Source organism: Plectropomus leopardus, chromosome 5, assembly GCF_026936395.1.
Source record: "Plectropomus leopardus strain MGB_pleo_1.0 chromosome 5, ASM2693639v1, whole genome shotgun sequence".
In the NCBI taxonomy this organism is placed as follows: domain Eukaryota; kingdom Metazoa; phylum Chordata; class Actinopteri; order Perciformes; family Serranidae; genus Plectropomus; species Plectropomus leopardus.
The window spans coordinates 3,636,135-3,661,225 of NC_142180.1; the positions used below are offsets into that span (position 1 = coordinate 3,636,135).

At 39.8% G+C, this 25,091-nt stretch overlaps 1 protein-coding gene across 1 annotated transcript in view; it reads left to right on the forward strand.

The window, feature by feature from the left end:
* Positions 1-25,091, forward strand: part of naaladl2 (N-acetylated alpha-linked acidic dipeptidase like 2) — a 795,864-nt gene that overhangs the window by 422,811 nt on the left and 347,962 nt on the right. The window contains exon 10 of the mRNA XM_042513024.2: positions 24,623-24,890. Coding sequence (XP_042368958.1) covers positions 24,623-24,890 — 268 coding nt within the window. The remainder of the gene's footprint in view (positions 1-24,622; positions 24,891-25,091) is intronic.

The following is a 25,091-nucleotide window of genomic DNA, read 5'->3' on the forward strand; positions in this document are numbered from 1 at the left end:
CAAGACACTGCCCAGCCACATACTGCACGTTAGAACAGCATGGCTTCAAAGTACAAGAGTGCGGGTATTAGACTGGGCTGCCTGCAGTCCACTGTATGCAATTGAATATAGGTCAAAAAGTATTTTCAAATTATTGTAATCTGTTTTTCTATTCGTTTTACAGTATAAAAACTTTTTTGGAATTGGGGTTGTACACATGGGGAAAACGTATCTATTATTAGACAATTGTCTTGTTTGTGGACCTTGTGAGGTGTAATTTAATGGACCCAAGTTTTGTAACGCTATTGTTTTCTGTACTCCAACCTCTGAGTTATGTTTGCACCATTGTGGTGCAAAATTTCACTTCATTTGAGACTCTGTGAGACATAACAAACTGAAACTGACACTTAAAAGAATCAGAGCCTGTCAGTGACAAATACAAACGCTTTCACTTGACATACTTTGATGGTGTGCAGTTGACTCACCAGATTAAATTGCCAGCTGCAGAGCATTCCCTCAATACTGGACCACTTTCAAAAAGTATTGTCCCCATTAGACAGATGTGCCTCAGAGGCACAGTGGGTCGTGCTCTAATTGGAAGGTTGGCAGTTCAATCCCTGGCTCCAGTCAACATTTAGAAGTATGTATGGCAAGATAATAAACTCCAAATTGCTCCCGATGTTTACCATCGGAGTGTGAGTGCGTATGAATGGTTACTCAGTAGCAGGTGGCACCATATACGGTAGCTTCGGCCTCCAGTGTGTGCATGTGTGTGTGAATGGGTGAATGCAACATGTAGTGTTAAAGTGCTTTGAGTGGTCGTAAGACTAGAAAAGGGCTGTACAAGTGCAGTCCATTTACCATTTACCATTACTCAGTTAGACACAAAATAATGAGGTCCAGGTCGAAAATACCAAAGTTTCCTTTTAACACAAGCAATCGCTCAAGAGCATGAGCATGGTCGAGATCAGGCTGCAGGTCTTGACTACTCTGAGGAGTCACATAGTGTATGCTTGTGTTACAGGGATGGCTATCCTACAACTTTGCTAATATTTGCTTTCAAAAATCAAATGTGGACATTTCCTGACATCAAAATAGACAGTGAAATGATAAGAATGTCCTTTGAGGTTTGACATTCTCCTTGCACTTTTTTTTGCTTCTTGCTTATATCAACAAAGATAAATCAAAGTGCCAAAAAATGGCACGACCCCAATAAACAAATGTTTAGATCCAAAGGATTAAGCAATTGATAAGAAATTGTCTGCTTTAGCAAACAAGGGAGTCTTAGAGAGATACCGGTCCCATATCTTTCAAGCTCCAATCAATGAAGTCCTAGATAAAACTAAACACAAAATGTGCTGCCAGCATGTCAAGCTTTCATCCTGTTGCCATTAATAGTTATTTATATCATAGCCTCCCATTACTGGGGAGGGTAAAGGCTTTTAGGACTGCACATATTCTTCTTTCTTAAACTCAGTATCACTTTTTTTTTTTTAAATTAATGGATTAATTCAGTTCATAACATATTCCAGCCAGTCTCGTCAAGAACATTTCTTAGTCATTTATAAATTACTACAAAGTATGTAGAAATGCCTCACACAAAAAAAAAACTCAGTCCTCTATCAGTCTTTTATCCCTGTTCTGCCTTCATTTCTCTGCTATGTGCTTCTGTGCAAACCAATGTCCCTGCCATGTTTGTTGCCATAAATAAAACAATGGCATTTGCATTTGAAGACTTTATGCAGCCGAGCAGCCACATGCCCATTGCATGCATGAATGCATGCTTACAGTCAATGTAGCAGTTTATTTGTAAGAGTATTTGTCTTTGATTTGCATTTCAGTCATGTGTGAGTGGTGCTGATTTCCCTTCATAAGTCATTAAAGACTAATTTCTGCACATTCATTTGAAGGGGTAATGAGACTTCAGGGGCTTCATTGTTGAACTGAGTGGGATTCCCTTAAAGCTGTCATACCACTTAAAATCATAATGAAAAGCCGATTGTTTTCTCTGAGAAGCAGGAAGATTCATGCTTTTTCTGTCTCCTTATGCTTGCTGTGTCAAGTGCCCACCCTCAGACAGGCCCTTTGTGTTTCAGCCAATCAACAAATTACCAAACGAAGACACTGACATTCTGTTGTCTGGTTTAGAGGACTCCTGTGCAATCTTTTTATATGGTTTCCCCTCTTATGTTATGTCCTTATGGGAGCCATATTTCCCGTCCCCCAGAGCATATATATTACTCGTAGGACTTTTTCCTCTACTCCATTTCTCATGAACTATCGAGTTCTTGCACTACTTCAGATGCTGCTACATTAAATGGGGTCAAATTGACCCCAGAAATAATTGGAGGGTTAACACAGTAGTGTTCTTGTTTTGACCATGAACTGTGCATTGCAATGTTCAAGCATTATTGACAAAAATATTCACTTTTGACTTACAAGTCAATTAGGCTTGGACTCTAAAGGCTAGAGACTTAGAGAAGAAGGCCCTGCCACTTAATGAGCCTTTGGCACATCTTTAAACTGCATTGCCTCTAACCCTCGGTGGATGAAGACTCCTCAATTTTAATGCGAACAAAAAAATAAGCCAGCATGCAAGTAAAATGTTCTTGTGGCAGATACTATTAGCATCCAGGTTTCCATAGTCAATAATGCTTTTTGCACTCAGGGTAGCATAGCCAATCTTGCTATTTAAAGCTGTGTGAATATATATCCCAATGCAAAATACACCATGTACATTAAGCAGATTTATACATCCCAACGACTGAAAATAATAAGCCCTTCATGGACTTTGTCACCCGACTTTCTGGCAGTATACATGAGTTATTTTTCTCATAAATTTACCACTTTGCTAGTTCTAGCCATGGTCATGACCTCCTTGCCCTAACGTTAACCACCTCCTTTACACATTAATATGATAACTTCTAGCCAATCACAGCATGTAGTTCTGGCCAAGCACATCATGTAGCACAAGCCAGTCACAGCATTATTTATAGCAGTTGGTCAAAAGGATGGGTGTGAATATGTGAATAGCTGCAGATAATCTTATCTTATCTCATCTTTTCAAAACCAAGGTTACAAAGTGCTTTATAGAAGAACAAAAGGGTCAGAATAAGATAATGAATAAATTAAAACAATAATTAAAATGCAATTTTAGCATCACAGTTTAAAGTAGAGTACATGACTCAAGCAACAAAACACTAACGTCTTCAGCCATGACATAAAGCACTCAAGAGAGTTTGCTGACCAGACGCAGCCCAGGACCCAGGACAGCAAATGCACAGACCCCTTGTGTTTTCAGGCCTTGTTGAAAGGACCAGAGGGGCCTAGCAGGGGTCTATGTCATTAATAGTTCAGTAAAAAACTCTGGAGCAAGATTAATCAGAGCATTATAGACAATGGGAAGGATCAAGAATCAAATCCAAAATTAAATCAGAAGCAAGTAAAACGGGGGTGATGTGAGAGCCATAAGAGGTCTTGGTGAGTAGTTGCATAGTTTTTGGAATAACTGTAATGAGGTAACAGTGTCTAAGCTTAGGCAGGAATAAAGAGCATTGTAGTAGTCTTATCCATGCAGGACACAAAAGCATGGATAAGCTTTTCGAACGGCTGGATTACAGTGTGCACAATTGTTGTAATATTCTTCAGGTGAAAGTAGCATGTGGTGGAGGAATTTATTAAGACCTGATCTAAGGGGAAAACCTGAGCTTCAATTTCATTGTGATTTGATTTGTGATTTTGATTTGACGCTGTGTCAATTTTTTTAGTGTATCCATGTGACACAAAGCTAAAACACATTGTAACTCATGGCTAATGTTGTTAAACAGCCGTGGTTAGATTAAGACAACAACTTACCTGGTCAGGTTAATATAAAAGATTGTGTTTTGGGTTAAAGTGTTTCTTATATAACATCACTTCACATCATGTCACAAGTCATGTCAGCTTCCAAGACAGTAGGAGGGGCGTAACGTCATGTATTGCTGCAGATAGGTTTACATTGGACTTAATTAAAGGCCTGGTGTGTCTCATAAAGACGTTCAAGGGCGCCTTCATCAGCAGTATTTGACGCCCTGGGATTGATAACAAGCAGAAGGCATAATACTAAACTGATACATCTGGTCCCCTCAGAGGAGCTTATATAATGAAATCGAAATGGTCCAACAGTTGGCCCCTGATGCACCCCAGAAGTTAATGGAGCACAGGTGGTGTCATTAGTGAATCTTAACCAACTTTTGGTTGGATATAAAAGAGAGAAGCCAGTTTATTTCTACCAGATCTCAATACATTTTTGTTTTAGATTAATCAAGTGGGTTGATGAGGGTAAGTGGATAGTTTCTGGCTTTGATTAGCCTTAGACTTCAACTAAAACAAAAGGAGAGATCATTTTGTGATAGGATCAATCTGGCAGCGATACAGTGATCTGCAACTTAAATTTAACATTGTTGTCAGTGTGGCTCCTGCAAGATTACAGTTAGGTGCAAAATTTCTCACTGGACCACAAATCTGCATTTATCATCTTGTCACGCCTTTGACACTACAGCATATACTGTGCTGTATGGCGACGTGAAATCTAGTCCCACAAACTGACAATAGTAATTTGGTTTTCTTTGAGAACTATAGCTCTTTTCCACAGCATCAATCAAACATTTCCTTCACTTCCAGTTCCACATATGAATCTGGTGGTGAGCTTCTTTATGGAGTGTGAGTTGCTCTGATTTGTTCTGGAGCTGTGTTACAAAGTCAGAACTCCCAGTTGCATGAATACCTGCATGAACATATGCTGTGTGGGTGGGTGACAGGTTGAATATTTTTCTTTTTCATTTAAGTAACGCACTCTTTAGCATACGGTCCTCAATATATTAAAGTTGATTCAATCTAATCAGGTAATTTAGATCAATTAATAGGTTTCAATGTTACCCTTTCAGTACTCTGTGGGGCATTTTATTCTGTACATGAAGCATCACTTCATCTTAAATGAGAATGATATATTTACACAAATCCAGGGAATTACTAAAAGTAAACAAGTTTGCTGTTAATGCAGTGGTGTCTCCCTACCATATGCTCAAGTTTGAATGCAAGCTGTCATAAGAAGTGTACAATTTTCTACCTTTATCTTTACCTTTTATGTGAAGTTACTGAGTTGCATGTAGCTGCTTAGCCTTGCAGGTTGAAACAAGTAAGATCAACTAACAGTGTTCCACTGGCTAATATTAGTGGACTAAAACACTGTCTAGAAGCTGGTCACTTGGAATTAATGAACTTGATCACTGGTGTTATTGTGAAGTATAGGGCTAGTGCCTCTAACTACGGAAACCTAATGACCACATCAGCATCACAAGCATGACATTTATAATGGTGTCAAGTGTTTGGGTGAATCTGTTAACAGGTGACTACCAGCCAGATGCATCGTGCCTGCTTGTTGCAACGACAGCCGTTGAAAATGTAACATAGTAAAAGCCTTCAATTTTATTTTAATCAATTTTAAATATATACTCAGCTGTATTTTTCATACTTAAACTCCTCCACTTGGGGCAGGACTTCGTTCACGATCCGGAGGGGGCACGCCACCCTTTTCCGTCTGAGAACCATGGCCTCGGATTTGGAGGTGCTGATTCTCATCCTGGTCGCTTCACACTCGGCTGCGAACCGTTCCAGTGAGAGCTGAAGGTCACGGCCTGATGAAGCCAACAGGACCAAATCATCTGCAAAAGCAGAGACCCAATCCTGAGGTCACCAAACCGGACCCCCTAGCCGAAAGGCAAAGCTCTTGATTTACCGGTCGATCTTCGTTCCTACCCTCACCTACGGTCACAAGCTTTGGGTAGTGACCGAAAGAACAAGATTGCGGGTACAAGCGGCCGGAATGAGTTTCCTCCGTAGGGTGGCTGGGCTCTCCCTTAGAGATAGGGTGAGAAGCTCGGTCATCCGGGAGGAGCTTGGAGTAGAGCTGCTGCTCCTCCGCATTGAGAAGAGCCAGATGACATGGCTCGGGCATCTAATTGGGATGCCTCCAGGACACCTCCCTGCAAGATTCATGCTTCCTCAGAGTAGTCACTTACAATGCAATGCCTTGCTTGCAATGAGTATTGACCTTATAAATCCTATAATGTTTTTTTCATATACTTTATTATCTCATCTTTAAGGTTAGACCTAAAAATGCTGAACCATGGCAATTGTGTTTCATGGAAAAATATCGTGTTAATTATTTATTTGTTCATCTCCTAAATGCATAGTCAACACTTTGTCATCCCATGTCATCACATATTGTCCCTTTGCGGTGGACTTCCTACATATTACACTCTAGGTGTCCTTCGGCATCCACTATTTGCATTCTGGGATGCCGTTACTGTGATGTCAACACATGCACATGGTGGGATTACACTGCATGCGGTTATGTTTAGACAACACAAGTATATGGCAACCAATGGCAGGATGTCAACAAATGAACATGCTGGCGCAGATGGTTAGGACTAGGGGAAGGAGGCACATGGTAAGGTTTAGAAAAAAACATTAGATTCAGACAAGAAGCAAATACTGGACCCCGGTATGAAAGTCCACCAAGGGGGGTTTGTTGTACACATCCACTACCCCCCTCACTCTCCCTATGTCAGGTTTTTACTTGTCGCAATTCAACCTTACGCCATCCAGCGACGTAGCATGCAGACCCGACAGGTTCCGTCCAGAGGTGTTCTAAAGTGACGGTGCCTGTCTGCTTGTCATGTGGCAGGTGCTGTCCGGCCATCCACCATCGTATAATCACTGGTTCTATCCGGCTGCATTCTCAGCACTGTCAAGCAGCGCATCATGTAAATGCAAAAGGTGGCTTTTGGCGTCGGGATCATATGTCAAAAGCAATGCAAATGCAAGAATTAGAACAGGCTGGCATAGCACACAGTGTACTTATATAAGTCACAGAATACCACATACTGTATGTAAGTCAGTATTATCCTAATTTTAACCTTATGGCATTAATTAGGTTATTTGTAAATTCAGAAATGTTAAACTATCACTCATACCAAAAAAGTTCTGAAGCAAAGCCTACACCTTTATCATTTTTATATTACTTATTCTGTTATCAGTTATTTATGTGCATGTCACATTATCTCCTTATATGTTGAAAAGATCACTAGTCATGTTTAAAAGTCTTTAGGGTACAGAACAGGGTCAGCGCAGGACCTCGACCTTAAGTACGAGGGAACAGCACCCTCAGTATCTGTAAAATATGCTAACAGTGTCACAGAAAGCTTACCAGTCTCTATGATCGCAACATTTGGGAGAAGCAACAACAGCAAATATTGGAAACATGACTGATCATTTTAAAATAGTTATTCTGTTTGTTAAAAAAACTGTGCATACATTCTAAGAAATCCAATGTTACCCATTATTACCCGAAAATGATCAATTTGTAATTTATAGCATAAAAACTGGAATCATTGCATGTAAAAAGTCATTTCCGTCTAACAGACAGTAAATGTCTGCAGGTTTTATTTTTGGCCAAAAGTGAACATTGTGTCCAGCAGCCACCATGTGTTTTGTGCAAGTGTCCTTGAATGTTCGCTAAACCCCCTCAGGCGTTGTCAGCAGTTATGGAAAAATCTGCCATATGTTATTTTGCTCAATACAGGACAGGTACAATATGCATGCTGTATGTGAAGGTGCCATATCTGGACCTAAACACAGGTTTAGCAAACAAGACAAACCTTACTAAAGGACTTAAATCAATGTCTCTGTGAAAACAGATGACCTTATCAGATAGCTCTTATAGTGTAACCTTGATCAAGCAAAATGCTGGTAGTACACTTGATGACTATCTCTAATTTAGTAGTTTGTTAGGGTTTTTTTTTTGTCTGTACTACTTTTTTTTCTTTAAAGTTTGTGGGCGGCACCAGTCTGATAACACCCAACAAACCATAACCAAATTAATTGCCCTGTGAATGTGGAGGCAAACAAGAAAGGGCAGGGATGCTAAAGCAGGCAGCAAATGAAATTGTGAAATTGCTTTCCTTTTCTTTCTTTCAATATACAAACAGTCTAATTAGAGGATAAAGTGCAGCTAAGGAGGCAGGCAGAGGCTCGCAGAACTAATGAGGGAATGAGCAACAGGTACATAGAGCAGCAGAATCCACTGAGGAAGATCGGGGGGGTCTACAGGTGAGATCTGGTAAACACACACAACAAATATGCTAGTTGTGTCTTAATTTAGGGACAAGAATCTTTGAAGTCCCAGTTTTCAAACTGTTTATGTCATAACAGACTAACAAGAACTGTAATGTGGCTGAGAAATGCAATATTTATTGCCTGCATTTGCTCATAATCTATAACCGTTAGTCCATTGTGTGATGGTCATTTTTTAAATTGAGCTCTCTTGTGAACCTTGTTATACTGTGGAGTTGGTGTATATAACAGGGACATTTTATATATATATATATATATATATATATATTCTATTTATTGGTATCAGTTGCTGTTAAAACTTGTCACATGTAATGTGATTGGACAAGCCAATCAAGACTGTTTATGGCTTTGGTATTACTTACAGTAGTTGTAGAAATTAGGGTTTCTAGAACTAATTAATAAAGTATACAGTACAATTTTGTGGTAATTTGTTGCACATGTAAATATCATTCTGGTTTCATAAACCTAGATAAGACCATGAACTCCTCATGCTATTTTTTGATTCTTTGTTGGTACAGAATGTACAGTAGTGTCTCATATAGTGAGAATTTAAGACAAATCTGCAGGCAGATGGTCAGAAACCTGGGCACATTTGACCTTTCGACAAGCTTCGCCCCCCTCAGCTCACTCAGACAAACAGTCTGCACACTGCCTCATCTCACAATGGTGGCTGTCAGTGTCAAAGGCATATCCAGAGATGCTATACATAACTTTTGGGGACAGAAGCTCCTTATTTCACATAGAAGCCGTTAAAAGGGTCTTCACTATGACGTGATGTTAGCATTAGCCAGCCTTGGCTCTCTTTGTAAGGTCACAGTTAAATTAACATAAATGTTTCTCAGTTAGGTGAGCTCGATTGTCAAAGACCAAAACTACGAAGATAAAGTTGAAAAGATAACATGATGAGCTTATGTTATGAAGCTGAAGTTAGTAATAATGTTGGCGCCTCTTAGCTAACCGAAGCTAACGTCACTTAGCAAAGTCTGCTGCAAGATGACACTGTACACAATGTTGCAGACATAATGTATGTGGTTATATTTACTTGTGACTTTGTAGCAAATGTTGCTAACACTATGTTGTGTTACCTTAGAACAAATGTAGACATCCTTGTTTGTCCTCTTTACCTTGAGCTGCTCTGAGGTTTAGGGAACAGGATCAAATATATTCAACTCTCTAGCTTCTCAGGATACCTTGTGTCAGTGTTACATTTACCCCATGTACATCATTTGACCATTTTTTAAGTTATAACTGCAGAAATTAAAAAAAAATGCAGGAAAATCAAAATTTATGATGCTATTCTATGGAGGTCTATGGGCAGGATGTCTAAGTGAATTGTGTAGAAGGTAGAAGAAGGTCAAAGTTAGATTTATTAGTCATTTTTTTAAACAAAGTTTAAAAACCAAAATTATTTGTCCTTGATCCTGCTATATCTTTGACGTTGTAGGATGAGTTGATTAAAATCAGCAGCTACTATGAAGATTCCTTCCAGTTCCTTGAGCATGCTGGTGCTGTGGTGGCATCATTCAATTCCTGCAGTGCATTTTTTGAATTTGCATCAGTCTTGTGTCCTTATGGCTCCAAACAAGGTCTGCCGATCCAGTGCAATAACTTGACCCAGGATGATAGGGGTTAAACATGTCACTGTGAAGATGTGCACAGAGCAGTCTGATCTCCCGTTGCTGAGTGAGCCTCAATTACATCTCATCCATCTCATTCTCCTGTGACCAAATACCAGAAGAAGGCTTGGTAGAGGAACAGCTCTCGGTCTCTCTTCCCTCTCTTTGTCTGGCGCTTTCGGTTTTGTTTCTCCTCTCTGGTCTGACTGGCTGCTGATTGGCTCGTGGCGTTCGATGGCGGGGCTTAGGAATAGGTCAATTCTGATACTTATGATTACTTTGGTACAAATGGGATAAGACTGAAAACCAAGACACTGTGCCCATATAAATGCATTCATGGATACATTTGCCACTTTATTTGATACTGGTCTGTCTTCTGTTTGTGAAATCTCACAACTTTAACTATCAACTCAGAAACCATAAAACTATCCCCAGTTTGATAACGTGATTCATCCATTTTGTCAGCCGAAAATTTCAAGTTGACAGGGCTACTTGAAAATAGTAGTCCACCATTGGTGTGGGACCAGAGTAGTCTTATATGTGAGGAGGTACAGGTCCATTCAGCTCCTCCATTTTATCTGTTGCCTGTCTTTTCATGCCTTGTGGTGCATTCGGCCTTCAGAGAGCGTTTCCACCTTTCCTGGTCAGCTATAATGGTCCGCGCATTGTTCCTCTAGTTTGCCTCTGCTCTTTCTCTCTCAACTGTGCCTCAAGGTAGTCTTTGGTCTTTCTCTTCAGTTTCCTTCTGCCACCCAGGTCATTGCTATTCTGAAGTCAACATGGTGCATCACAGGTCAAGGGAAACAGTGTTGCTGTATGCTTAGCAACCACTGCTTAGCTTGTTTTCCCGAAGAACTGCAGAGGAAACCCTTGCTCTGGCTATTCGATTTGCCATCAAATAGCCATCAATTTGCCATCTGGCTATTTTTCCATCTTGAGCCATGGCTGGGTAAACCTTTAGTAATATTAAGTTTACAGGTGTTGAGTGTTGCATCCACTTCTGCTGTTTCGAAGGCTCTTAAACTTCCTAAAGCAAGCAATATGTATGACTATTTTGTTGATACCTCCTACTGAATCTAAGAATTAATTCTCTGTAGACCTTTTACTAACCTTTGACATGTCACGGCAGAAAAGGCATAGGTGCAAGTGATAACACTGTGTGTTTTGGTTTACACCTCTGTGCTTCCTACTATGGCAGCAAAATAATTCTGCCCTCACACAGGTCTCCTGTCAAATAAAAGTGTCCAGTAATTCAGATCTAATAATATAACTTGATAACATGTATTCCTGACTGAGATGCAGCTGTTTTAGGGCTTTTCCGAGTTCAGCAAATTCCATTACTGCATGGTAATTGGATTTATAAAAGGCAGAGTATGGGGTTAAATTAATTACTTTGATGAGGTCCCAACATAATATTAGACTTGTAAAAACCAGGATCATGATGGTTGTGCGTGGCCAACACTGCTCAGCTTTCCTTTCTTTTCAAAATGTTCCTTCTTTCTAATCTCGATTGCCCTTATTACCAGGTCTCAGAGAGCAAAATTTAGTATTTTGTTCAGGGGTGTCGAAGGTTAATTGTACAGTTTTCTTTTGTATATGTGTGTGTGTGTGCGTTTGCTTGTGTGCACTGCTCTTCAGCAATGTAGCAGGGTGCAGCAACATTGGACCTGTTTAACATTCAGGTCTAAGCAGCTCTTTAACTGCTGATTTATTCAAAGTCAGTCTGTCTGTGAACTCTGTCTTCATTTATCACTGCTGTGTTAGAGTCATGACTGCCACTATGGCAAGCCACACTATCCTCAAACACACACACACAAAACCCAAAACATTACCACAAAGAGGAAACAGTGAACCCTGTATGCCACGACAAAGACACTGAATTATCATTTCACATTGTCATTTACAGTCAGATTGAGTGTGTGATCATGTGCAGTATGTTAAGTGTATGTTCAGGGATGTAGTGCAAACTAATATGATAATTATTTGCATTAATGCATTTTTGTATAATTGTAATGAGGGGTGGGCCATATATCGAATATACTCAAGGTATCGTGGCTTCTTCCACATTGAATATACGTTGTCACATTGTTTTTAGCATATTGGTTCTCTCGCTCTCCTTTATGGCTCTCCACCTTTCACACACACATCAAGTAAGGCTTTTGAAGAGCTCCAGATTGCAACCATGGAGCACTACTGCGATTTGAAGATACTATAAATATAAGAACTGCAGAGCTGTTAGTTTGTTTTCAGTGTAATGTAAATTAATTACCAAGTTTAATAACCCTGCAGTAACAGTCTAACTTAATGATTGGAGATGGCGGTGGTGTGCACGTTTGAGGTGTGTGTTTTTATTTGCAGAGCTCTGTTGACTCTGTGACTATTTTTGACTATTTAGTCAAATTTTGCGACCACAGAGCAGCATTGCGAATTTTAAATATTAATATTATATGACCTGGAGACCTGTTAGTTGTTGTTTTTTTTGTATAACAGTAATGTATTCAACTTTATCATATACTAGGGATGTAACGGCTACCAGTTATCACGGTAATTGCGGTGAAATTCCCCAACAGTCAGTTATATTCAAATTTAAAAGCAATTCAAAAGCAACAAAGGCACAGATGATGACATTGTCTGGATGCTGGATGGATGAAACCTGCCGCGTCAGTGGGGTACACAGACGGATGGTATCAAGTTGAAATGCTGCCAGTAACAACATAATATAAAGAGCATGAAGGAGGGTCAGTGCATGGGTCCAACAAACCCTAGACTTTTACCCAGGAGAGCGGTGAACGCTTCCCTTCTTAGGCCACATTTAGAGGAGAATGGCCCTACAAAAGATGGAAGTCTTTCCTCTGCCTTTTTTTAAAAAAATCTCCTTTGAATGTATTGTAAGAATGATCCTTGCATACACGGATTTGCAAAAACAACAGAAAACGCTGTTGTATGCATGCAAGGTTAGCAGTTGGCGGTGTGACTGTAATGACACACCGTAGAAGAACACCACGCACATGCGTGAAGTGTGGCTGTGATGTCACTGTTCTTACAGGATTTGCCCGTTGCCAGTTTACACAGCGACAGAAGGGATGCCATTTTCAAAGGATTACACTCTGGCAATAAAACTTTATTGTTTCATGCAAGTACCGTTGCCATGTAAACGGCCCCTTAATGTGATCGGTTTTCTAAATCTTAGCATGTGCCCGTTTTGCCTAAACCTAACCATCAGTGCCTTTGTTGCATGATCCTAAGAATGTGCTGGCATTGGTTGCCATGTGCTTTTGTAGAATAATCCGACCATGTGCTTTTGTTGACATCCTGGCGTCAATAGCGTGATCCTGGAATGTCAACAGCTGATGCAGATGCATAGCTAGGGTAATATGTCGACAGGGATGTCCACTGACAAAGTGGAAACGTGACAATTTGGGGTAAAAATGTCTTGCATATGACCAATATGCCAGTTATTTTGAATGTATGTATGGTTTATTTTTATCCGCACATATTTGTGTGAGTGATTTGTAGAGATACATTCTGAGTGACTAAACAGGTGAGGTGGTAATTGAAAGATACCCTTTTATTCTCTTATTTCCTACACCCAGAAGACTTCATTGCTTACATTATCCTTCTTCTGATTCTAAATTAAACAAAAAATGTATTAATTTTTCATTTACTGAATGTAGGCCGAATCACTAGGGTGAGATAACTGTCACCCCAGTAATACTCACATTTGAAATGCCATGGAAGACTTTGTGGTGGTTTGGCATAGATCTTGAGCAACACTGCACCAGAATTGACTCCTGTCAGGGTCCCAGTGTTTGAACTCCCCAATGATGTACCTTCCTATTTCCTCCCTTCTGTTTTGTACTATATAGCTCTGCACAGAGCACTCAGTTATGTGTTGAATCTTATTTATTGGCAGCCTCCATCATCACTTAGATTCCACCTTAACACCAGCCCTGGCACCTGAGTAAAGATTTCCTATCATGGAGCCCAAGCACAGGCGCCACGCTCTTAAAATGTGACAAATGCAAATGGGACGAGAGAAATCAAATGTGACTAACGTGTATGGAAAGAGAGAAAATCAATTGTCTCCTGAACAAATGGATGAGCTATTAAAATGACTGTGTGCTACAGGAATATATTATCCTCAGCAGCTGCCAGCAGAGGCAACAGCGGCACATATTCCAAGTTGGCTTGGCCCAAGAATACACACAGAGCTCCCACTAAGGCAATTATATCCACGCTCTGCATGAGCAGAACATGTGATTTATCTGCCTGCTCTCACTCTAATAGCCCTTACACATTATTATTATAACAAGCATAAAACATGCAATAAAAATGTGGCTACGCAAAGAGAAATAAGTGGATTTTTTAAAGTGGACTTGCAGACCAGAAACACATACTTTGCCAAAGTTAATTTGTCTGTTTGTCTTTCAAAGGCGGTGGTGCCATGATGCTAAAGTATGAGCTTTGAAGCAACATTACCTTCTCCCAACTTTAATAATACAAAAGCTTTTGACTCGCACAGAAATTTCAGCTTGGGAGTTAGGGACCAGACTTTGAACTGTTGTTTCAAATCACGATGAAGAGACATTTCTTTTCCTCGCCCCATTCGTCAGTGATACTAAGTATAAAGAATTTAGCTTAGATGCCAAAGAGACAAGATATGAAACATTTTAAAAAAGGGGGCTTTTATGAAACAATTTCAGCTGGCTGAAGTTTGGATAAACAGTTTTTTTATCATTCTCTGTGGGGTAGGGAGAGGATTCAATCCACTCATCAGATAAAGACAATCCCAGGGCTTCAAATGCAGCCTGTTACCACTTCAAAACAATCAGAGCATCTCTGCAGGCATTGGAAAGGTTACACAGCATGGCAATAACACAGATTTCCTCGTTTTTGAAGTCAGTGAACTGCTTTTTAAAATAATTCCCCCAAAATAAGTACAGATGATGTACATGATATCCATGCTCAATACTATTAGCTGCAGGAAAATGTCAAGAGGTAGACTCTTCTGCTCTATAACAGGATCCATCTGCACATGATAAAGATGGGATGGTAACCTTCTGAAATGACAGGTTTAGTGGAGTCTGGAACGTGGTTCCATTAAAGTTTTAATAAACTAAATCACAAAATGGCACTGTGGCCCTCTGTGCTGAGTGACCAGTGTCCTTCAGAGGAATCGAGACGTCATACATTCTCCCCGTTTGTCCTGATGAATTCAGGTGTCAGGCTTCGACTCCTGTGGGAAATCTTCTCCGCACAAGAATTAATGAAATGACAAACAAGAAGAGAAAGCCAACTATCTCCTAAATGGCACTGACTGGGCTCAAAACAATAGGGTGACACATGCTAAAACTTTGAGGATGTATTTTTTTACCTCTGATACCTTCTAAATGGGATTTGATTTATTTGATAAATTGAAATAAAATACACAAATATGCATATTGTACTAAACATCAAGATACTGCAATAAAGTCACAACTGACTTCCATTGGGATTCGGAGGTCTAGGCAAGGAGGCAGGGGGGACAAGTAAATGGCATGTTTATGGTACTGATATCCCATTTATACACTCATAGATGGCCCTTGGTTGATGGAGCTGAGTCCTAAACCTAGAAATGAGTCAACATTTTAGCATGCCTGGTTCCCTTGTCTTGAAGTCAGTGATTTTTTTTTTTGTGTGTGTTTTTGATTAGGAACCTTAAATAAGGTCTGTGGTTAAAATACTTTGATGATTTGTTCTACAACATTAAATTCCTCAGTAAATACCCCACTCTGAAGCTTTCATGTGTCTTAAAAAAGACATTTGATAATAAGTGGCTAAATGAGAACTTTATCACGCTGAACACGGCTTTACAGCCTTGTTATGGTGTTGACGTTAAGTCATGTGACCATGGTGTAGTTTGTTTATAGCCTAACGTTATGTTTTACCTCTGATGATTGCAAGTAGGCTTCAAAACCCATTACAGCTATGTTCATTTTTGAGCACAGATCATCATAACCCCCTATTGCTGTACAGAGAAACATGCTCTTTCTACTTTACCTTTAGATTGGGTTGCAGTTAGATAATGCTGCCTTCACATGCAATTTTTTAAAATATTGTACTTCCCAGTTGTACAGTCGTAATAACAACATAAATTCAAGTATTCTGGTCAGAAAAAGCAAACCAAAAGCAGGAAGCACAGAGCTCCACATAGAATGTGTCGGGTATGTAGTTAACGTTTTAAGTTGTTTATCAGCTTAAAAGCCATTACAATTAGCTAATATTTGCTTATCTAGCTAACTATATGTTCCTGACCCCCCCGTCATCAATGCTGTAATCAATGTTAGCTAGCAAAGTTAACGTTGTAATCAATGTAAGTATACTCACCTGGCATGCTTTTCAGCCAAAAGTTTGCTTGCCTGCTACAGCTAAAAGATGCATACAATAAAATGTGCAACTACTAAAAGTAAATGATAGCTTCTAGAAACAAAATAATCTCTCTTACAGCTTTCCACCTCTCACAGACACACACAAAGCGGGACTTTTGCAGAGCTCCACACCGTGACTACTTAGTCACATTTTGCGATCATGGAGCACTATTGCAGTTTGCAAATACTATTAATAAATGAACTGCTGAGCGGTCAGTTTGTTCCCAGGTGCTACCGTAACAGTCTAACTTAATGAATGATGGTGGCGGTATCGTGAGCAGGTGAGGCGTGTGTTTTTATAGCTGCACAGCTCTGATTGCGACAATTTAGACACATTTTGCGACCATAGAGCAGAAGTGCGATTTGGAAATCTTTGCAGTCTATGAACTTGAGAGCTGTTTGTTTGTTTCCAGCTCATACTGCATAAATCTTCATACCCATGTTACAGTTAAACTCTCTGCTAACATCCCACTGTTGACTGGAAGCTTCAGTCCACAGCAAAAACATCATCACCTCTGGCCTAATAAGAGCCGGGCCCTTCAAAATATAAACATCAAGGGTTCTGCTTTGATTTATGGAATTATAGCAATACTTTATGTAACTTTACTATAACAGTACTCTATTGAACTTTATACTTTATTCAACATTATAACAGTATTTTATAAAACTTTTTTATAACAGTAGTTTATGTAATTTTATTTTATGATAGCAGCTACTTCATTTTTAATGGTAGTTCAGTCAAAAATTTTGTGTTTTAGTAGTTCACAGTAGTTTAGAAGATATTTCAAAATATAAGATATGCATAGTGTATCATATTATGGCCTAAAAATATTGTGATGTTAAATGAAAGTCAAATCGACCAGCCCTACTTTTAAATGGTTTTGATCATTACTTTCTACTTTTTATGTATTTTCCAATATTGTATGGCTTCTTACTAAACTACAAGCCCTCAATACCACCACATTTGCAGAGACAGATACATGCTTTGAGGAAAGGGGAAGAGTGGGGGGGTGGGAAATCTTCAATGTCACTGCATGGCTTTGTGGGTCCAGGTTTGTCAGAAAAGACAAAGAGACATAAAGACATACATAAACACACAGTTGTGTGGATCAACACACGGATGCAAACCGAGACACATCCAAACTCACTTGAGACATGAGGCGTCGTCAGAGTTGGGCATGTCTCCCAAACCAGAGGGAGTCCTTCCAGCAGCTTGGCTTATAGATGAAGGTCTCTGCGAGCACACACATACGAAGATGCACACATTCGCGCACACGCATGAAAATACAGCAGCACACACACCGCCTCCTGCTGCTGCTCCTGGCGAGCTATGAGACGTGGCCTGCTGACTAGAGAATAGCAGAACTGTGTGTTTGGGCCATCTGCTGCTGAGACTGATATAGATGTCTCACACACACACACTCTCACCCTAGACGCATACTACAGGCGTACACGCATTTTATGTGCACACTTGCAGATAGACACGTAAAAAAACATTATGGTGATTATTACCACTTTATGCCCCATTCTATTTATAGCCAGCCCTTTCTCAGTCAGGACAGTTAAAGGAGTAGTCCAAAAATTCAGGAAATATGCTCTTTTACTTTGTTTCTGAGAGTGAGTGTTTAGACTGTAGTTACAAGCAGATGAGTTGGAAAAAGTTGACTCGGTCACCTGAGGCTTAAAAATACAGCTAATGGGGCACCCTGTGGCTCAGTGGATAGAGCAGGCGCACCATATATAAAGGCAACGTCCTTGCCGCAGTGGCTGTGGGTTCAACTCTAGCTCACGGCCCTTTGCTGCATGTGTCCCCTTTCTCTCACCCTTTCATGCTGTCAGTCTGTCCCATCCAATAAAGGCAAAAATGCCAAAAAAAACAAACAAAAAAAAACACTAATTGACTGCATAGTAGCATATACACTGACATTGGGTGTAATTAAATTGAACAGACTGATTGTTGCAATGAATGACCAGAATAAATGTTGGCATTGTATGTATGTATGTATGTCATGTACGTCACATTTGTATATTATGTAGCAGATATGTTGTAGCTTTATATCTCACACATGCTACACCATTTTCTTTAAGCCAACCCAGAAGCTAACGTCACCCTGATTACCCTGGTCAAAACACCTCTGGAGTTTTTCCATTGAATTTTGGGTCATTGCAGAAAATAAGATCTGTGGTAAACAGACATTTATAGTACTTGCACGCATTTACATACACATTTGTTCAGCAAGGTAATCTTCACAAATAAGCACCACTTTCAGGATTTTTAAGCATAAATGCAACTGCCAGAAGTAAAACGCTATTGCTAGGCAAACTACGCTGCACCCCCTTAATTACAGCTTAGAGGCTGTAAAAGTGTGTCTGGCATGGTTCAGTATGATGACGTTCTGTAGTTTCATTTAGCCAGTTGTCAGAAATCGTCTTTTTTGAGCGACAGACAAGCTTCAAGTTAGCAAGTGAAGTATATACTTATGTATTTTATGGCATAGAACAAAATCTTAGTCTCTTAAGCTTGTGTTGACTTTTTTCTGTCTTTAGACCCCTACAAGGTTACGTCATGACTCCATCCAGTCAGTTTACTTACCAAATGGGTTTGGCTGGGGCCTCCTACTTCTCCTCTGTGGTGGCCTAATGTGGCATTCATACTTGTGCTCTCTTTAACTACACGTTGCAGCAAAGCAGACCTCCTGTGTATTTGACCCAGACCTTTGTGTATTTGACCCAGACCTCTGTGTATTTGACCCAGACCTCTGTGTATTTGACCCAGACCTCTGTGTATTTGATACAGACTTCTGTGTTTTTGACCCAGACCTCTGTGTATTTGACGCAGACCTCTGTGTTTTTGACCCAGACCTCCTGTGTATTTGACCCAGACCTTTGTGTATTTGACCCAGACTTCTGTATTTTTGACCCAGACCTCTGTGTTTTTGACCCAGACATCCGTGTATTTGACCCAGACCTACTGTGTATTTGACCCAGACCTCCTGTGTATTTGACCCAGACCTCTCTGTATTTGACGCAGACCTCCTGTGTATTTCACACAGACCTCCTGTGTGTTTGATGCAGACCTCCTGTGTGTTTGATGCAGACCTCCTGTGTATTTGATGCAGACCTCCTGTGTATTTGATGCAGACCTCCTGTGTGTTTGACGCAGACCTCCTGTGTATTTGATGCAGACCTCCTGTATTTTTGAAAGCTGAGGACCATTTCCATCAGTTGAAAGAGGGGGTAAGACATAATAAATTATGAAGACAATAACGCCCCCAAACAATGCCGTTCTCATTCCAAAGTCTTCAGGCATGGCCACTTTGTCAGTGCTTTTGGCGTAAGATCCCGATGCCCAAAGCCACCTTTCACTTCTGCATGTAAGCATGGCACTGCAACTAAATAAAACAAATCTTATATTTACACAGATACAATTCATCCAACTTATTAAAAAAGAGCTCTACAAAATGTGTTTATTTGGTCTAACAAATGGCTTCACAGCTAAATAAAAATAAATAAATAAATATTTACTATATTAATAACATAACAACAAGGTTGGCAGCAGAGTTAAACAACGGCACACACCTGAGTTAATATAACATGATTTTCTGGTGTACATATGAAGTTTTATTTTTTTCACTTTGGACAGGGTAGCTGTTATCTCACTCAAAGCCAAGCCAACCACATCCCGACTCCAGCTCTGTACTAACACACAGACATGAGATCTTCATCAATCTTTTCATCTCACTCTATGAAAGTGTATTTTCAATACTGTCAAACTATTACTATTATTACTACTTGAAAAAATCACAAAAAGGAGTCTAGCCAGAGAGAAAGGATGGGCTGGATAAATGGAACTGGAAAATGAAAAAAGAGAGAAAACAGTAAACACTAAGACCTTTCATGGCCTCAGTTTTCCATAAATGCTTTAAAAATTAACTCACACATTTGAGTCATAAAACACCTACTCTGCTATTTCTTGCTTTTATGGCCCCATTAGTTGGAAATGCTGACATTTTGAAGACTGCAATTGTTTAGCCTTTTTTTTTCTTTTCACAATGAAAATTGCATCATTTTGTGGTTTTGTGTGAACTGCATATTTGAGAACATATATTTTATTGAGATATCTTATCTCAGGCTCAGGTGTTGTTCAGTGCTGGATGGCATGTTTGCTCTTCGCCAAGAGGCTGAAAAACCAGCCTGCCCAAGGAAACGTCTTTATTGCTGAACTTTGGAGTCCAGTCCTCTCAGAGTCAGAACAATAAAGAGAGTACACATCAAGCAGCAAACAAACCAGCAGAGGAGGCTTAAATAAGGCCTGGATCAAATTTTATTGACATATCTTTCATGCAATTAGGAAAACGGGATTGACAGAGACAGGCAGCTCCTCTGAGGAGTTGAGTGTGTGTGGTGTTTATGTGAGAAAGAGAGAGAGAAAGGCAAAGAAAAAGAAGTTCATGGTGAACACTCAGCAAGCTCTAGTGAAATTAAAGGAAATAAAAAGAATGCCATTTCATTAAAAGCCTTGATATTTGAATACAGATGTCATGGTTATGAACTTAATCATATCTGTAAAAAGTCAGAGAAAAAAATTAGAATCTTGTGTCCTGTGCTGATGGTTTTACTCAGCTTGTACACACAATGTTCAGATTTTCTCTGCATGTTCTCTTGCAGCAGCCACTTCCTCAGATGATCTGAAAGAGTTTATTAAGTATGTCTTTTATTCATGTCGTCTCCCTTGATTTACAGCTATTGCTTGCCCTATTGTGAGATGGATAACATTTGTATCAGGCTGGCGGGGGGTTGTTGTCTTGTTTTGATTGCATCCATTCAGTTGAGTCCTTACTCAGTTATCAAGCAGTTTGGGGAAACTACACATTGTTGAAAATACAATGTTTCAAAATGATCTTGTAAGACATTTCCTTTTAGATATTTTTTCCAGCAATATTCCTCATTGTATCTAGTCATGAATATGTAATGTTATAGAAAAGGACTTTGAAGCTGGGTTTTCAGGAGCTTTAAATGCTTCACTGTGGATACGTTAAGCAGGCCCGCCATCAGGGTGGGTCAAAGGGTAAAGCCCAGTATACACTTAGCAATGTTGGGCTGTGAAAGAAACATAGAATTATCGTATTTGGTTGTGGCCGAATGTGGGATGACCATCTCACTGTATGACTGCTGTGATGACCTACGTCTACTAACCAACCAATAGAAATGCTGCATGAAATGCAGCACTGATCAGTGTAAACAGTGAATGCTAAATGCTAGTAGATGCTAAAAATTACTTTGAGTTCTTGTTGTAAAATTGGCATGCCAAGTTGGCCTCTTTTTCTCCAGCCACAACAGCATCCACATTCACCTCTTCCCCCTCCTCTGCTGTCTGTTTCGACATGCAAAAATGCCACTATAATGAGGGCTCAATTCATGTTTTTTACATTTTGCTCTTACTACTAGAGTGGCGTAGATCAATGACACACGCTGATTATGTTTTGTTCATGCCTATTGACTAGGGCTGGGGCAACGCGTCGACGTAGTGGATCTAATGGACGTAATGGATTATGTGAATACCTTGATTCACGTAACATTCCTCGACACGTTGCACCATTTCAAAAAGCGCACGTAATGAGAGCCTGAGTAGCGCCGGGTGTGTTGTTTTTTTTTTGGCGCTCGTGTATCAAGTTAAAGCGTGCACACTGCTCGCCCGAGCAGCGCTTGTCAGGCGCATCTGAGCTGCATTTCAGCCGCAGCACATCTAGAGAAACGATGGTTTGCCGTTTTTTTTACTCTTGACACTCGTGTTTGTTGACTCTATACCACTTTATACTGCAATTTAAAGTCTCTCTCTGTCACAGAGATGAAATGAAATACATGATGAAATACAAAGATGTTTGTTTTACCTCAACTTCCTTGCTTCCCTTTCAAAATGAAAGCCCTCTGACTGTGTCTCTGTGGGCAGAATCCCATCAGTTGCTGATACAATGCATTTTATTTTGAAGCATGTACAGGATGGGGTTGTCAGCTGTGCAGGAGCTTGTATAACTTCATAAATGAGTGGAATATGTGCTTATAAATATGAAAATACAGCACTTATATCAGCAGGCAGCGGTATGCCTTAAGGTCCAGTTAAGGCTGGACTATTTTGATGCAGAAAGAATGGACTAGTTATAATTATTTCTGTTAGAGAAAAGTTATAGTGTTATTTATATTGCATTAATTTTACTGTAAGATGTTTTGTTGGACTGCTATATTTGAGGTTTGTTACTGTAACAAAGAGTAACAGTTTTGTTACTCCTCCTAAAACTGACTTGATTTTTACATTATTTTATTTATTTTGCAGTTGGATTGCTGAATGTAGATTGCACTACATTCCTTTTACTTGAGCGGAACAAGCTCTTGTAGTAATTTCATTTTGGAGAGACTTTATATCAGACTGTAAAACACAGATTACCAGTTAAGACTGGGCTATTTTTTGTTGGGGAATAATGGCCTGCAGTGTATGACAGGTTTTAAAATATTATTTTCAGTAAATTTGTTGTTATATTTATTGAATAAAAAAAAAAAGCTAGATCAATTTAAAAAAAAAATCGATAGATTAATCGATTAATCGGAAAAAATCGATAGATTAATCGATTAATCAAAAAAAATCGATAGATTAATCGATAAAAAAACAATCGTTAGGTGCAGCACTAGTATTGACATCGTAGGTTGTAAGATTTAGAAGGAGTTGTCATCTTAGAGTCTACATTGAACTTATAGTCATAAAGTCATACCCAAATGGAGCTGGAGGTGAGGAGTTGGGCAGACTAATGTTGACAAATAAAAGCTGCCGTACCAACGCAGTTTTAAAGCTGTCCAGAAGACACAGATACCATATTAAACTAGATGACCTAAGGCATGCTTTGGTACCAAACATGTCATGTTATCTTGTCAGGAAGGGTGGTTAATAATGCTCCAATGTTACACTAAATTTAAGCAAGGGACAGCGTGGCATTAGGGGCTGTTTGTTGTTTATATGCAAGGAGACGGTGGTGCAAAAGGGGGGAGGGACTTCAGATATTTTCTTAAACACAGGGGATGGAGTTACGTCTTCATGCCTCTGTGCCAGCAACAGCTGTGGCCGCAGGCAGCATGTGTTTGGGTTGTCTGTCGGTCCATTTGTACATTTGCCATGGCATCTGTCTCATGTTTCCGATTGCAATATATGAAGATGGCTTTGAGGGATTTTCCTCAAATTTTGCAAATATGTCCACTCAAACTCAAGAATGAAGTGATTAGAATCTGGTGGTCAAAGGTCAAGGTCATGGTGAGCTCATACATGTTTTTAGTCACGACTCAAGAACCAAATTATGTTGATTGTATAGATCTTCTTTGTGTGAAATCCATGTTTTCACAGACATGGGTGTGAACTGTGGGTGCAACTTGACTGGTGCATAGAGGCATACATCGGAAAGGTAGTATATCTAGTTTGATTTGGCCGAGGGAAGGGATAGTCAACTTTCAGTGGTTGTATTTTGTATTAAAAACCTACAAGTGGGTTTTTAACGGCATGATTTCTTTAAAGATTCCCAAATCAAACCATTTATCACAGCCTGAAACTATGAAATATGGTTATTGATGGTCAAGGGACGGTCTTGCATTTTCCCCCAGTCACTCAGGGAGGATCATGAAAAAAAACAACAACAAAAAAAACAAGTCTTACCGTAGCCAACCCCCAGCTCTGATAAATACAGGACAGTTCCTTACCATTTTTCAAAACAGTGTATTTAATATTTCTGTGCACTGGGGTCCCTGAACAGTCTTGGACTTGCTTAAAGTGGGTATGACTGGACAACAGAGAGTTGACATCAATACTACATACACTATTTCAGCTCTGCACACAATTTGACCAGTATTTGATTAGTGTAACCCTCAAGATTGAAGGAATAAACTAAGAATAAATTAATGTGTTCACTCATGATTTCATTGTATAATACTCTCCATTATTTCTTTAGTCAATGTTTGATCTCACTCTTTCTGATCGAGGTTACATTAGCTGCTACTAGCATAACGACCGACTTCCTGACCGAGCTGTTTGCATTTGAAGTGCAAATGTGGGTAATCGACTGCATCAATTTTTAACCTTTTTACTTATACACTGGTAATCATTTAATTTTGGGGTAAAATGCTAAATTGGTAGGGTACTGTTTTAAAACATAAATGGTAGTTATTTAAAAAAAAAAAAAAATGTTATTTTTCCTTTTAAAATGGATTTTATGATATTCTTTCAGTCCCTTTAAAGGTTCAGTATATAAGAAGTAGAAAAAACCCAGTGTGATCAGTGCTAATGTTCCACTGTTTATATGGGAAAGTATGGCCATCTGTACAGAGCAGACCTGAGGCCAGCTGTGTGGTGGCAGTGAAATACTGTTTTATGGAATATAAAGAGCAGTCCTCTTTGTCTGCTGCTTCCAGGTCTTTCTCCATCCTGTCAGATGATAGCGAGGAAGCCAGATCCCGGTACCTCTACAGGCAGTGGGTGGGACTCGGCTTGACTGATGTCCACCTGTCCAATCATACAGTTCTGCTCAGCCTGCCTGGTTCCACACCCAACACCATCACCGACAGGTCCAGTCACCAGTGTTTCTTGCCAAACGGGACCCCCTGCGACCAGCGTGGATCCAACAACCTGTCCAAGCAGCAGATCTCCTACGCAGCCTACTCTGCTGTCGGCAGTCTGCAGGTACTGTACCATCACCCTGTGTTGACATTTTCTAAAGCAAAGGTTTCTTCACTGTCCTGGCGGCTGAACTCTTCTCATGCTCGTCCTCCCCTTCATCACCTTCGTGTTTTCAGATTGTCTAAGTCTCCGGCCCCCGGCCACTGAGGGGTCATCAATCAGTAAAAAGGTCATAGCCAAAGGTTGTGTCTTTAAATGTTACAG